The sequence below is a fragment of the Dermacentor albipictus genome, chromosome 4 (genome assembly GCF_038994185.2).
Source record: "Dermacentor albipictus isolate Rhodes 1998 colony chromosome 4, USDA_Dalb.pri_finalv2, whole genome shotgun sequence".
Lineage (NCBI taxonomy): Eukaryota > Metazoa > Arthropoda > Arachnida > Ixodida > Ixodidae > Dermacentor > Dermacentor albipictus.
In genome coordinates, this window is record NC_091824.1 from 37467204 (window position 1) to 37481510 (window position 14307).

The 14307-nt window shown below is 43.4% G+C and overlaps 1 protein-coding gene and 1 long non-coding RNA gene across 3 annotated transcripts in view; one reads left to right on the plus strand and one right to left on the minus strand.

The window, feature by feature from the left end:
• The window catches only part of Vang (Strabismus domain-containing protein Vang), a 191932-nt gene extending 186131 nt beyond the window's left edge, over positions 1 to 5801 (plus strand). For both annotated transcript variants that reach the window (XM_065450198.1, XM_065450199.1), the window contains one exon: positions 56 to 5801. In XM_065450198.1, coding sequence (XP_065306270.1) covers positions 56 to 483 — 428 coding nt within the window. In that variant the 3' untranslated portion in view covers positions 484 to 5801. The remainder of the gene's footprint in view (positions 1 to 55) is intronic.
• Positions 395 to 9474, minus strand: LOC135916751 (uncharacterized). The gene is made up of 3 exons (XR_010569051.2): positions 9128 to 9474; positions 8266 to 8365; positions 395 to 522 (listed from the first exon to the last, which is right to left on the minus strand). It is a non-coding gene; the product is annotated as an uncharacterized lncRNA (long non-coding RNA).
• Between the last annotated feature and the right edge of the window lie 4833 nt (positions 9475 to 14307).

The window sequence follows — 14307 nt, forward strand, 5'->3', positions numbered from 1 at the left end:
TCAAATCCGTGAATCAACTAGAGTGCTCAGTGTTGACCTCCCTTCTTGCATGCAGGGCCAGCCATTCCAATGGACCCAACAGAGGCTGCGCAGGCCATCTTTCCATCCATGGCCCGTGCTCTGCAGAAGTACCTGCGTATCACCCGCCAGCAACCCCGCCACACTATGCAGGGGATTCTGGAGCACCTGTCTCAGTGCCTTCACTACGACCTCAGCCCGAAGGCCTTCCTCGAAAAGTACCTCCAGTCGACTCCCGTGCTCCAGGATGACCGGGAGCTGCGCCCAGTCCAAACATGGGCGCTCGTCTGTGATGTGCTCCTCTCGCGGCCGCTGAAGCCAGGCGTCACGTTCCTCCTCAGGCAAGGCGAAGTGTCCTTGCTGGTCAGCATTCACGCCCTGCCCCACTTCAACGTCACTGAGGAGATTGTGGACCCGAAGTCCAACCGCTTTGTGCTTCGGCTGAACTCGGAGACTTCAGTGTGACGCCAGATGTGACTGACGTGCCCCGGTCAGTCAGCTTATCTGAGAGAGAAAAAAAAAGACTCGAGCAGACGTCAACTCCGAGACGTTGTGACGCCAGGCACGACAGACGTGCCCAGGTCAACCAGACGCTCTGCAAGAAAAGCTTGAGCAGCAGTGTTTGTCAGCTAAGAGACGTCGGTGTGATGTTTGTGACAGACACGTGCCCTGGTCAATCAGAGATTTTTTGTAAGAAACACTCTGTCACCAATGTCCGAGGGACGAGTGCCAGAGAGACGGTGCCGTGTGTTGTACGTGCGGGTGACCAGGCTGAAAGTGTTGCATGCTGATGTGACGTGTTGCTGTTCAGCCTGTGATCTCTTTCCTAAACATTGGACGCCTGCTTGAACCTAAAATGTATGTTTCCTGGTGAAAGCATCGAACAAGCCTGGATGGTTTACAACACTATTGCATATCAAGCCATCTTGGTAAACTTGTTGCAGTTTGGAATTACACTGTACAATGTCAGGCCACAAAAACTGCCCAGCTGGCTCAGAACAATTACACGAAGTGTGCATCATTTTGCAAAAAAATATATATATTAGATTTTTTTTATTTGAAGTTACTGTTTTCAGCCGAAGAATGCTGTAAAAGCTGCCAATAGGGCACCTGTGAGCGCTCTTAGTTCTGTTTTGTTAACACGCTTTCCTAATTTTAAATTTTCAAGGTAGTTGTAAAGGAAGCCACTTAAATCACATGTACGCTGGATTTGGAATTTCTTGAATCACATGCTTTCGCAGTCGTCACTGTACTCGTATGTAACAACATGATAGATAAAGACGCTTGCATTTTGGGGTATGCAAATATCCGAAACTTTTGAATAATGAATTGAATAGTGACCACTTCGGTCAGTGAATTGAATAGTCACTATTTGTAAATGCAAACATTTTTCAAATAGTTTTTGAATATTTGAAAATGTTAACGTCCTCTATGGCGGGGTCAGAGGGATGCTGGTCGGAGGTGCCACTGCGTGATTTGGCACGCTGCTGTACGTGAGCATTGTTGGAGTGTAGCATGTTCGAATTATCCGTCACAAATGTCTGCGCGTACGAATTACCGGGCATTTTTGCTCCTTATAATACACATAACTTTGACAGCACTACAGCATCAGTTCGAATAAACTGAAAGTTTGAATTAAACATCTTCAAATTGACGAGATTCGACTATAATTGTGATAATGGCTGTTCATTATTCAGAAACTGTTCAGAAACTAATCAATTTGATTTCATTGGCTACAGGCTCTATTCAATTCGAACTCAAAAATCACTATTTGCACACCCCTACTTGCCTTAGTTGCACATAAGTTGCAGAGCAAAAAAAAAACGCACAACTGGGACTGCCTAAAGCTACTTAAGTAACAAAATTATGTTTAATGCTGCTCAAAAACAAACTGATATTGTGGACCAAGTCCTTTCTATAGTTCCAGAAAATACAGTTGTGAATTTCAAGACATGTTTAATATGTTCATGTACCTATTGCTCTTACAGGTTTGATCAGCTGTCAAGGTGCAGTGTTATTTTGGCATGTGATGTGATGGGTTACATTAGCTGACAACTACAAAAAAATTTTATGCTTTGTAATGGTATCATTCATCAGCGTCAGTTTTGCTACATTTCTCAGCAGCATGTGTTGTGTCATCTTCTCCCCCCGATTGTTACAGCTGGTACAGCGACAATCTTTTCACTGGGAGTTAAACAACTTTTAAAATTTTTCAAGCGACAGAACATGCATCACAATGCTCTGCAACTGCGATAAGCTATTCTAGTATGCCTCTGAACACACCTGAGGAAATTATATCTCCTTTGTATTGAACCATTATCTGTTGCATACATAGCATGCGGTGCTATGAAGGCTAGATAGACGTCTCTCCATGCTCGCATTCCTGATTCGCAAGCAAAATTTATTTTGCCACATACAAAGAAAAGATATAGTTATAACTTAAGTACTCTTTTTTCACAAGATATGATTTAGCTATTACAGGAAAGGCATTGCAGATATGAAACTATTTACCAGCGAATGAGCAGTGTGATACGTTTCTACAATAGTATGCCGCATACTATAAGTGTAAGGGGGCACAAATAATTTGCGATTTGACATAACATTACTGCCACAAGTTGTAATGTATATAAAGTAATTATACCATGTGAACTGCCGATTATAAAAGAACGACTGCGCTGCGAAATTCATGGGCTAAGATTGTGACTACACTACTTGCGTAGCTTCTGTGGCATTGCCTGCTAAGCATGAGACGGAGCTCAGTAATTTGGTTATAGTGCTAAGGAAGACGAAAATAAAACACGAACTGCACAGAATGGGCCCTGGTTGTGTCTGTCGTCTTTCTTAGCAGTGTAACTGTTTCATAACGCAGTAATCAGGTAGCCCGGCTTCCAGCAGAGTATAGTAAGTTCATCACTTCAGTTTTTTAAGTGTGTGATAAAGGTAGCTCTTTGTAGCAGTAGTGAACAGAGCTATTCATGCCATGTAACTGCGGGCTTTCAAGCTGCCCGCATTTAGCCAGGTTGCAGGCACGTTTCATGCGAACTCAAATTGCACTCATGGCCTGTCACTCTTTACATGACGTATAAGTAGTTCTGTGTGGCAGCTGTCTTTGTGTGTTGTGCTATTTGCCAGTGTGGAGTACATGTGAGTGACATAAATGTATATTATGAAAATGCACATGTATGTATATATATAGCCAAAGGATTGCTTTCCTCGCCAGGGAGCAACGAAGTGCTTAGAATGCAGAAGTGAAATGTAGTGAGCAGTTGGCAATAACACCATCTCAGCAGAAAGGTGGCCCGTAACATCCTGCCGCCTTCATTTTTTTCTGTGAGTTGCTTTCAATTCATGCAATGCCAAATTGCCCTACGCAGCTGCTCCCCAGCAATGCCATGTTTATTTATTCCGCATTTACAAATTCAACATGCAACGGTGATGCTGATGCTCCATTTCTGTTTGTTTTCTTCGTGACCGTTATTGAAATGCAAAGTAAAACTAAAGGTGTAGGAGAAGGAAAGCCACAAGAAAAATTTTTAAGTTTTTATATGCTTGATAAAAATTGCAAAAAAAAAAATTCTGCACATCTCACTTTGTTTTGCATGTTAACCATCCCATGAGAGAGTAAAAAGAATATTTCCTAAAGCCCTTGCAAGTACACTAAAAAGGAATTTTTTAAGAATAATTGTATCGTAAGTCAAATGAGCAATGTCTGACCCCGTGTGTCAGCGATTATAGCTTGTGGTATTTTTTTTGCCATGCAGCTTCTATGCCATGCTTAAGAAAAGCATCAATATCATGCATATTTAATCCTAGGAAAGATCAGGGATCCAGTCGTGTGGCATTTTAAACATAAGACACGTAAGGACATTGTAAAGTATGCGTATGATTTCTAATATTTTTCAGCATTGCTAATTATGTTTGAAACTGGAAGCACAAAATGCGTGCTTTGTAAATGGGCATCGTTTCAATTTTCGGAAGTTGCATCATGCCGTCTTGTGTTGACAGCAAAGTCATTCACGTTTGACTGAGGTGGAACCACTATGTTTAGGTCACACTATTTTCCCCGAATACTCAGTACGTGCCACAATTTTATTTTCCCACTTGTTCTTTCGAACTTTTTTCATCCTTTCTTTTAAGGCTCACTGACCACAACATTTCAGGGATATGTCTGCTATGACAACAGCAGTTTTACTGTGTCAGTGCAATTGCCATATTGATGTCTAGCACATTTAGACCTAATTAAATGCGCACATATGATATCAGTGGTGCACAGTTTGTAAATTTTGCTCTCGTGGTGTCACACGGATGACGACTTGCAAACGTTGGGGTACAGGCTGCCATAGGTAAAAGCTTACTATTCTTTTGTACTCTACAGATTTCAACTGTAGCGATAGCAAAAGCAAAATGCCATGTTATGGTAGAACATGTAACTGCAGGAACGTAGTGATTTGAAGACAGCAATATGTACATATGATGTAGCAAGGTATTTCCATTCATTCCTTCAAATGAAGGAATATGGTCAATGGCAACCTAAAGATGCTTTGGCAAATGCACTGCTGTTCAAACCAGAAAATTTGTATAGATGCGTGCCCCAGCCAGTTGCATTTTCTCATTCCCTTGACATCACGATGGGGGCAGACTTCTTTTAATATTGGCATCTCTCAGGAGCTATGTCTATAGAAGCGTGGAGGCACATACGGCAGATACCGTGCAGCTTTGTGGGCAGAATTTGTCCTGAATTTTTAGGTTGTCACTGTGTGCCAGTGTTCTGTGTCACCTCCATGTTCCTCAAGTGCTGGAACTTCAGCATGAGTTGCGCAAGTTCATATTTGGCAGTTTTGCAAGAAGCATTACTGCATGAAAACTTAAAAGTATGGTGAAAGTCAACTGTGATTTTCATTTTCAATGCCACAGAATTCAAAAGTGCCCCATTTATGCTGTCACTGAACCGATATGACTGAAATTTACTGCATATAAAAGAAAGTGTTATAAATTCTGGTGACTGTTGTTAGCAGGTTGTTTATTTTGATAGATGTTTTGCAAAAACTCACAAGAATTGGTAAATCAACGAAAAAAAATAGGAAGCTGCATCATAATGTGTGCCTATTTGTGTTATAGTGGAAATACATATCACAATTTTGTGAATAGTTGATTGAGCATTTAGAGTGGTCAAAATCAAAATGTTCATTTAAAAATTGCTTTGCTTTGCCTATCTTTGCACACTTCAACTTTGCTTATGCGACTTTTGCAAGTGTTCTATTAAGAAAAATGGAGCACTTCGCATGATCATGTGAACATAAATTCTGTCTACTTTGGATGCTCTAAACATGTTATTTGCAATGTGGCAGCATCTGCGATTCTTGTGGCTTTCTGAAGTTGTAAACATTAGTGTAATTTGCCTTTTTAAGTTATTTTTGGTTTGTTAATTTTTTTTATTTCTCAAAGCATGAATTAAAAGATCAGCTCTGAACAGTCACTAGAGTGTTGCAGAAATGAATTATTTAAATCAGTTCAGCAGTTTCCAAATGAAGACTGTGTGTATCCGTGTCTCGCATGCTTTCAGATTGGAAGGGTAGTTATGATGTTAAAACCTTCTCTTTAAAGATGCAAGCAATTCCTCCCGCATGTAGGCAATCACCTCCTGTAGTGCGATGTTCTCAGCTCCCAACCTGTTGTTGTATTGCATGTATCTGGTACGAACATCTACATCCTGCAGCCATTCAGGTGTAGAAAGCACACTGCCTCTTGGAAAGGATGCAATAAATGGATATGATTATTCTTGACATATGTACCAGCCTACATTACTTTTTTCTCTGTTGGTGAAACAGCAAGGATTTAGACAGCAAAAGTTTTTAAGGACCATGAGATATCACTCGTACGCGTGAGTGAGAAGAACATTAGAGGAGCACTGACATATTTTAGCAGGCATGTTTCGCACACTTAGTTTCAAACACTTCTCACACATAAAAATATGACATTTTGCAAGTGGCGCAAAGGTTATGCAGCACGTCATAATATTTTAATTTGATGCTAAAGTTGGCCTCGAAGTGCTGAACTTAGTGTCATCAGCATCATTGTGTCATCATGACCCAAAGCGAAATTCAGGTGAAAAGGATGCGAATGTGTCCCAATGCCACATGTCCGACCAGTTTGCTGTGCACCGCATTTTTCTGTGTATAAGACGTGGTGTTTATTTCCAAAGTTTTGGCAGTGCGTCTGGTGACGGATGCCAATTCCGATAGTTCGCCATGTGGGCAGTGCGGCGACCACAGGAGAGGCCGCCGTTATAGCCTCTGTGATATGGCACCCTCTGTAATTGAAGGTGCCTATACACGATTTTTTCTGTTACGTTGTAGCACCCATCTATGCGCTAAAGGAGAGCACCGCTTGTTTATCATCGTGGTTATCATCAGTCACAAACGCAAGAGGTCTGAGCTGTCTAGCGATAGTCAGTGCTTCTGTTTTCCAGTCGACATTTAGCTCTTCCATGTGTGTGTATTGTGTATGGTGGTACGCATGTTCAGGCATGATGTGAGCGTTGTTTGCATGTTTTCCATGACCACGTCCTGCGGCAGAGGCAACGCCATCGATGTGCTTCAGCAAGCTTACAGAGTTGTGTACAAGTTATTAAGATACCAACCACAGTAACCCAGTGATGCTGCCAGCTGAAGTGGCAGATCTTTTTGACAGTGCATGAAAGGATTCAGTGGCAGATCTGCTATTAGTGTCCCTTAACTGCATAGCGGCCAGTGCACTACCGAGGAGCACCACCACTCACTCCCTTCATCCGCACCGCCTTACCATTTGAAAAATCACTGTCGTTCATGCCGCCGTAGCCCCATCTTCAGTTATACAATCATCCTCTCACGTCATCGCAACAGACTAACAAGATAAATAATTGAAGCATTCCATGTGAACAGAATAAACGACTAATGCATTAACCAAGCATTAGTGACCCTTTCATCAAAGGAAATTGACTACCTTGGCCATATATGTCATAACCTAGTGTAACGTGTTCTTTTCTTTATTATTTAACCCACCTCCTAATTTTGTTGTCTTTTCTGCTTTTGATTTTGCATTTTTCTTGTTTTGCATACTCAGTTCCCCATTTTTGTCATCACCTGGCTTTGTACATCTACATGTGTATCTTTTTCTTCCGTACTGATTCATTTTGACATACATAAAGCTTTTCTTCAATCATTTCTTTATGAGTACAGCACACGTCCTGTTATTTTCTGTCTCTGCCATTGTGTTTAGCAGTGCTGTCCAGTTAAATTTGTGAAGCACAAGTATAAAGGATAAGGAACAGTATAGAAGAATAAAGGAGACCAAGATAAGAGGAACCTTTAGCTCACAGCTAACTATGATTTCACTATTTAAAGATACTTAAAAACGCAAGAATAAGATAAAAGGCAAGAATGAGATCAATTTGAATGATGTGTGGTGCATGTGAGAGAAAGACGAGATTCTAGGAAATGAAATTTTCATTTACGGGCTTCATTTTTACAATAACTCCTGAAAATAGGCAAGGTTAATAGAAGTTGAAGAGCAATATCTACAAATCGGTAATTCTGCATCGAAAACACATATATTCCAGCTGTGTACACTGTATCTGTAAGACTATATCAACTGGACAAATTTATTGCGAATTTATCGCCTAAGTGAAATTATTAATATGCTTACAAAGGCTCAGCATGTCCTATTGACTATTGAGTGCTACAATTGACAATGATGAATACAATATGTATACTTTGTCTGCTTTACGTGAAGTAGAAAGTGTAGTTAACAAAACTGTGATAACTAATTTCTTAGAGTTCTAGACTTGTATGGGAGTCTCATTTTCCAATTTTTGTTGATTAACAACCAAAAAATACGAATCTCTTAGTCATTAGATTTTCATTTTTTCTTTTAAATGCAGCAAACCTTACTAACATTTGTCAGTGGTTGCCAAGAAAAGCTTTTTCCCTTCCCATGTATTTAGACAGGACGTTCAGACTAAGTCTTCCCCTCAAGGCAACTCACTGACGCGCATGAACATTTTCTCTTTGAGGAGCCCTTGCTACTGTCTTAAGCTGTCACTGGCTATACATAAAGAAGACTAGGAAACAGCCAATGTTTGAGGTAACTTAAATAGCCTTCAACTCCATTTAAGGCGGCTGATACTTGTCAAAAAGTTGTGAATTGAGCCTGAGCCTAAGAGTCATAACCGTGCTAAAGTGGCATGGTTTATCCCGCAGCTCACCACACCTGCTGCTCACAGTTCAGGTGCACTTCCAGTTGTCAAAAATGCTTCCTTGCATTCCTTAACGAGACAGGGCAGCAAAGAAATTTCAGCAGTCTATCATATCTGGAAGGAAAAGTGCTGAATGTAAGCAGGTCAAACAGAGTAGAACAAAAGCCCTCACTGTCACTATCAGCCAGCCAAGATAAGTAGCCATAACATTAGTTGGCCTGACAAATGATACATTGCACCTTAAAATGCATGTCTATCTAGGATTCATTTGTCAATACTTCAAACTGCTAATTAAAAAGAACCAATTTCAAGAATTCTCTTTTGTTCTGTTGCAAATTTTGGCCTTTTAAATGTTCATACCTGCAGCACCTACTTGGAAATGTGTGTAAAAGATATTTAAACAGTGCGTGTGTGGGAGTAGTAATTTCCGAGACCGAGATGAGAGCGAGTAGAGTAGTGCCAGAAGAAAACAGAATATTTTAAAATTATCTATTAACACATGCATTTTCGCAATTAGTATAAAACGATGTGGACATGCTAGTATATTTATATTAGCAAGTTTTCGTCATTACACAGCACACTATAAAGGGTTGTTTGTTAGAAGCACTAATGGAGCATTAGGGTCAGGTTCTTCGCAACAACGGGACTCTTCGGAGTGCAAATGATCTCTGTATAGCGGGCAAGTATGGCTCCTCCAGCAACGTAACCTGGTCCTTTACGCAAGCTACCATGTTTTATGTCTATACTATTCCCTCAGGAATGACATTCGCCATGCTTTTACTTCGGTTCACTCAAGTGCACTTTTCTGAGCATGATCTTCATGATTAAAAAAATATATTTGATATTTCGATTCATCATGCAGAAAAGCCTCTTTACCATTTCTTTTGTCCTCGGTCGCAGCCTGCAAGCCACTGTTAAAGTCCGCAAGAAATGCCTCAAGATGCCGTTTCTGGGCGTTTTCAATTACTTTCTTCGCAACAGCACGCAGGAGTGGTCGCAGTGTTGTACTCAGGTCAACACCTGTTTGCAGCATAAACTCGTAAAGTATAAACCCCATGCAAGCGATCTTGCACGCGACAGCGACAAGCGACGCGATGGAGATGGCTGTCGCGTTCGCTCGTCGCCTACAAGTTGCACCCCATGCGAGCGACGACTTCGAGCGACGTCTCCCCAGTGTTGCCGGTATGAGGGCAGCAATATAGGCGCCGAAACTAGCGTGACGCGTGCTTTATTAACTTAAGTTGATGTATTTTATTGTAAAAAGCAGCATAAAATATTTCTGAAAGTCTTGCAGTAGGTTCTTATCCTTGCACCTATAAAAATTCAATCGCTTGCTCGTCCCGTGCGACAATCGGAGGTACTGGAGTTTTGTAGATCCATTTCCGGCTTTGCGCTATTGGCTAGTCGCTCATAGCACTTCCGGGCGACGAGCGACGAAATCTAGATTTGCAAAACCGAGCGATCGCGCGACAAGACCGAGCGATCTGTTCAAGCGACGACCCGATCCGTCGCGCGAAGCCGTCGCTCGTCGCTGTCGCGCACAAAATCGCGCTAAAGTATAAACCCCATGCAAGCGATCTTGCACGCGACAGCGACAAGCGACGCGATGGAGATGGCTGTCGCGTTCGCTCATCGCCTACAAGTTGCACCCCATGCGAGCGACGACTTCGAGCGACGTTTCCCCAGCGTTGCCGGTATGAGGGCAGCAATATAGGCGCCGAAACTAGCGTGACGCGTGCTTTATTAACTTAAGTTGATGTATTTTACTGTAGAAAGCAGCATAAAATATTTCTGAAAGTCTTGTAGTAGGTTCTTATCCTTGCACGTATATAAATTCAATCGTTTGCTCGTTCCGTGCGACAATCAGAAGTACTGAAGTTATGTACATCCAGTTCCGGCTTTGCGCTATTGGCTAGTCGCTCATAGCACTTCCGGGCGACGAGCGACGAATTCTAGATTTGCAAAACCGAGCGATCGCGCGACAAGACCGAGCGATCTGTTCAAGCGACGGCCCGATCCGTCGCGCGAACCCGTCGCTCGTCGCTGTCGCGCACAAAATCGCGTCAATGGGGTTTAGCCTTAATGGGGTTTAGCCTTAAAGCTTATTGGAGGAAAAGTAAAAGGCAAAATGGTCAGTCCTTACAGCAGTGCTTTGCTATGAAGCAAAGGAAAAAAAAACATGCACTGTCACTCGTCTCGCAACCCGCTTGTTTCCAAGTTCTCTGGCTGTACAAACAGTGTATTTTGCCTAAAGGCTAAACTCCATGAGCGCGATTTTGTGCGCGACAGCGACGAGCGACAGCTTCGAGTAACGGATCGGGCCGTCGCATAAACAGATCGCTCGGTCTTGTCGCGCGATCGCTCGGTTCTGCAAACTCTGCAAAGAATTCGTCGCTCGTCACCCGGAAGTGCTATATGAGCGACTAGCCAATAGCGTGAAGCCGTAACTGGATGTACATAACTCAACTACTTCCGATTGTCGCACGGAAAGAACAAACGATTGAATATTTTTACGTGCGAGAATAAGAACCTACTGGAAGACCTTCAGAATTATTTTATGCTGCTTTTTACAGTAAAAGACATCAACTTAAGTTAATGAAGCACGCGTCACGCTAGTTTCGGCGTCTATATTGCTGCCCTCGTACCGGCAACACTGGGGAGACGTCGCTCGAAGTCGTCGCTCGCATAGGGTACGATGGGGTACGATTTGTAGGCGACGGGCCAACGCGACAGCCATCTCCATCGAGTCGCTTGTCGCTGTCGCGCGCAAGATCGCTTCCATGGGGTTTATACTTAAAGCAGTACAATTTATATTGGAAGCCTTGAGCTACAACTCGAGTGCACAAGACTAACCGTAATAGAAATAAATGCACGCTGCAAAAACTACTAGTAATGTTTTACCAGCTGCTAGCTCACGAGCGGGTCAACTTAATCATGCTGAAAATTGGACAATAAGCTACTTGAATAGCTTTTATCTCAAATATACTCAAATATAGTAATGCCACAAAATATCCTAGCAGCTTTCAAAACTAGTGAACAGGCTATGCAAAGCATGCAATACAGCAATGAGGCAGGCTGCAGCTTTAGTTTCTCTCTTGAAAGCCGCGTAAACTTGCATAGATTACGAGTCAGCTGCATGTACAAGGACTGCTAATGGTATTTGTAGTAGCTTCGAAGGGGCGGCCGGACGCGGGACCTACGGCATGAGGCCTAACGGCCGAGGCGCGAAACGCCGCAAAGAAGAGCAGGACCGCACGAGTCGCGGACCAGACAAAGAATGTGACTTCATTCCAGCGCTTAGCATGTGCTGGTGGGCGAGTTGGTTATGCTCGACTACAACGAAGGCGCCAAATAAGACAACGGACGAAGGAAGGAGACACGAGACAACCACGTAGGCGCACAAACAACTGAGCGTTTTATTTCTTGACACAGGAATAAATAGCTGCTGTCAAGGATCAAAATCAGTCAAGGATCAAAGAATCAGGCAGCTCAAGGAACCTAACGTTGTAAACCAGGGTCGAGCAGGCCCTTCCGAAACCAGGTGTACCACCATTCCATATGTTCACGGCATATCTCACAATCTGAAAAAAGTAGGCAAGCGAGCTGGTGTTCGGGTTTTATTTTCCGCTCCGAAACGTCTTGGTTCGATGTATGCCAAGGTAAAACGCAGGACAACGGGAAAATAAACAGGTGTGCGCAAAAAAAAAAACATGGGCAGAAGAATGTTGGATGTGTTAAGAAAGTAGTTTATTCGGTTCCCTTGTCGTGTGGCTCACATATGTAGGCAAAACGGGCAAAACGGCCCCCGTGTCTGACCGCCCCACTGTTTCACGTGGCGCACATCTGGTGTTCTCATCTGGATTTATGGGGTGGCAGGGTGAAGCGCAAACGTTGTCGCCATCATTATTTTATGTCGAACAGCTGGGTCGCGCTCTCTGGGGCTCCAACGTTGAAGCACCGTCCGGCCAGCCTGCAGAAATATGCACTGCACGAGTTGAGGTGGTGGAATAAATATTCAGTATAGAAAATACAGGTGGATACGCTAGAATTCCAGGACTCGGTGAGGCAGACAAACACATACGGGAAAGAGCGTATGTACCTTTGTGTGCTTCACTAAGTCATGCACCTCCCGCACAGCACGAATTACTAATTTACCGAAGTAGTAGGAGTTCTAATTCATAAAAAGTATCTGCATTTTGATTGCTTGAGTCTAAGAACACAAAATACACAGTTGTATAGTGCAGCGCAAGATAAACCGAGCCCAAACCAAGTAAAGAAAACATGAACTGTGAGGCGATATTGCGCGATTAACGTGAGGTTCATCAGTATATGACGACACAGCAACGGACGCCCGAAGAATGACGTTTTGCGTATTAATATTACCTTACTCATTATCAGTTGTTCACTTGCTTAAAGGGACCCTGAAACGATTTTGGCGATTTTCTACAAACGTACTGAGTCGTTAGAGTAGGTTCTTCTGATCATTAATTGATGCATCTGAGTGCTCTGCGTAAAGCGTGTAATTTATTATAAGGTTTTAAAAATACCCATCGCTGCCGATCGCAGCGCACTGCTCGGCGGAATTTTAAGCCGCCCCTACCCATATGATGCAAATAACCTATATTACGTCACATGGGCGAGCTATCTGATTGGCTGACCAGGGCGCGTGGTCGATAATTTTTCCAACTTTATGGTGAACAAATGATGCTCGTAATAGTTGGAATGTTAGTTACTTTGTTTTTGTAAAAAGAAAATAACTTAAAGAGAATACACAAGAATAGTTTTTTAGTACACTTCAGCACTTCCGGCACACAGCAAGTGTCGTCTGCTTGTGTTACAACGTACTCCATTTTGACGAGAGCTCCGCGGTCAGAGTCGGTCTCCGTCTTTTCGCGAGCACTATGATTCGACTTTGTTGCCTTGTGGACTGCAAACCTAGCGACCTGCAAACCGCGAGTCCAGTAAACGCAAGAGCAAGGGGACAGGGTCTGGCCGCTTGACTGTGCCGGGATGAGCCACGAGATGAGCAGAAGGGCAAATGTGAACGGTCTGCACGGTGCAGCCACCTGGTGGCACAAAGCTCAACCATACACAGTAGCAGCAACGAAGTGTATTCTTTGCTGCTGGTGTGTATTTTTCGCAGGAGTGTAATCATCAACACGTTGATTTATAAATGTTTAAAATGCTTTACACTTGGTTAGAGCAATATTAGCGCTTTGTTTGACTGGTTAAGCGCTGCGCCAGCAAGTGCCTGGACCGTGCAGACCGATCAGGCTGCTCACGTACGTCTACGCTAAAGTTCCATCAGCTTGAGTTTATGCCTCCAGACATTTGCCGAAATGACCAGCTTGCCTGTTTTTAGCGGAGTACCGGACACGTTCAGCGCTACGACAGAATGCTCGCAACGCACGCTGCTTCGATAGCTCTCGGTCGACGGCCAAGCGGCTAGCGGAGAGGTCTCGCGCGGGAGGGGGCGTGCTCCTAAACAACCGGAAGTGAGCGATGTGACGTCGCATCGTGACGCTGAACCAGTGAAGGCGGAGCTTAGCGCCGCTCGCTCGGCGAGCGAGTTGAGGAGGAAAAGCATAGCTAGGGAGGAGGGTAACTTCTAATCGCTTGCAGCTCCATTAATACGTAACGCTTCACTTAAATTGTGGTGCGAATGTTCTACTTAAGCTGTACCCTACGCGCCTACAAAATTTGTCCGAACCGTTTCAGGGGCCCTTTAAGGTTCAGTTTATCTTCGGTCACCCGTAAGCGAAGCGTTTACAGTCGGCCTCAAGCAAGTGCACTCTAACAAGTAGCGAACAGTCGCTCAGAGGGAACGCCAGTGTTCTCGCACACAATAATATTAGGGGTAGAGGAAAGCGGAACACAGCTCTTGTTCCGTTGTCGAGGCGACTCAGTGGGATGCTATGGTACGTTCGTTTCGCTCTTTTGTAGCTTTACAGCCAAGCTAAGTGCGCGTGCACGGTTCATGCATATTGCGCCCACGCTAATAAAAAATTCATAATGCATCCTTTAAAACTCTGGAAACCACCTCGCTTATTAAGTTA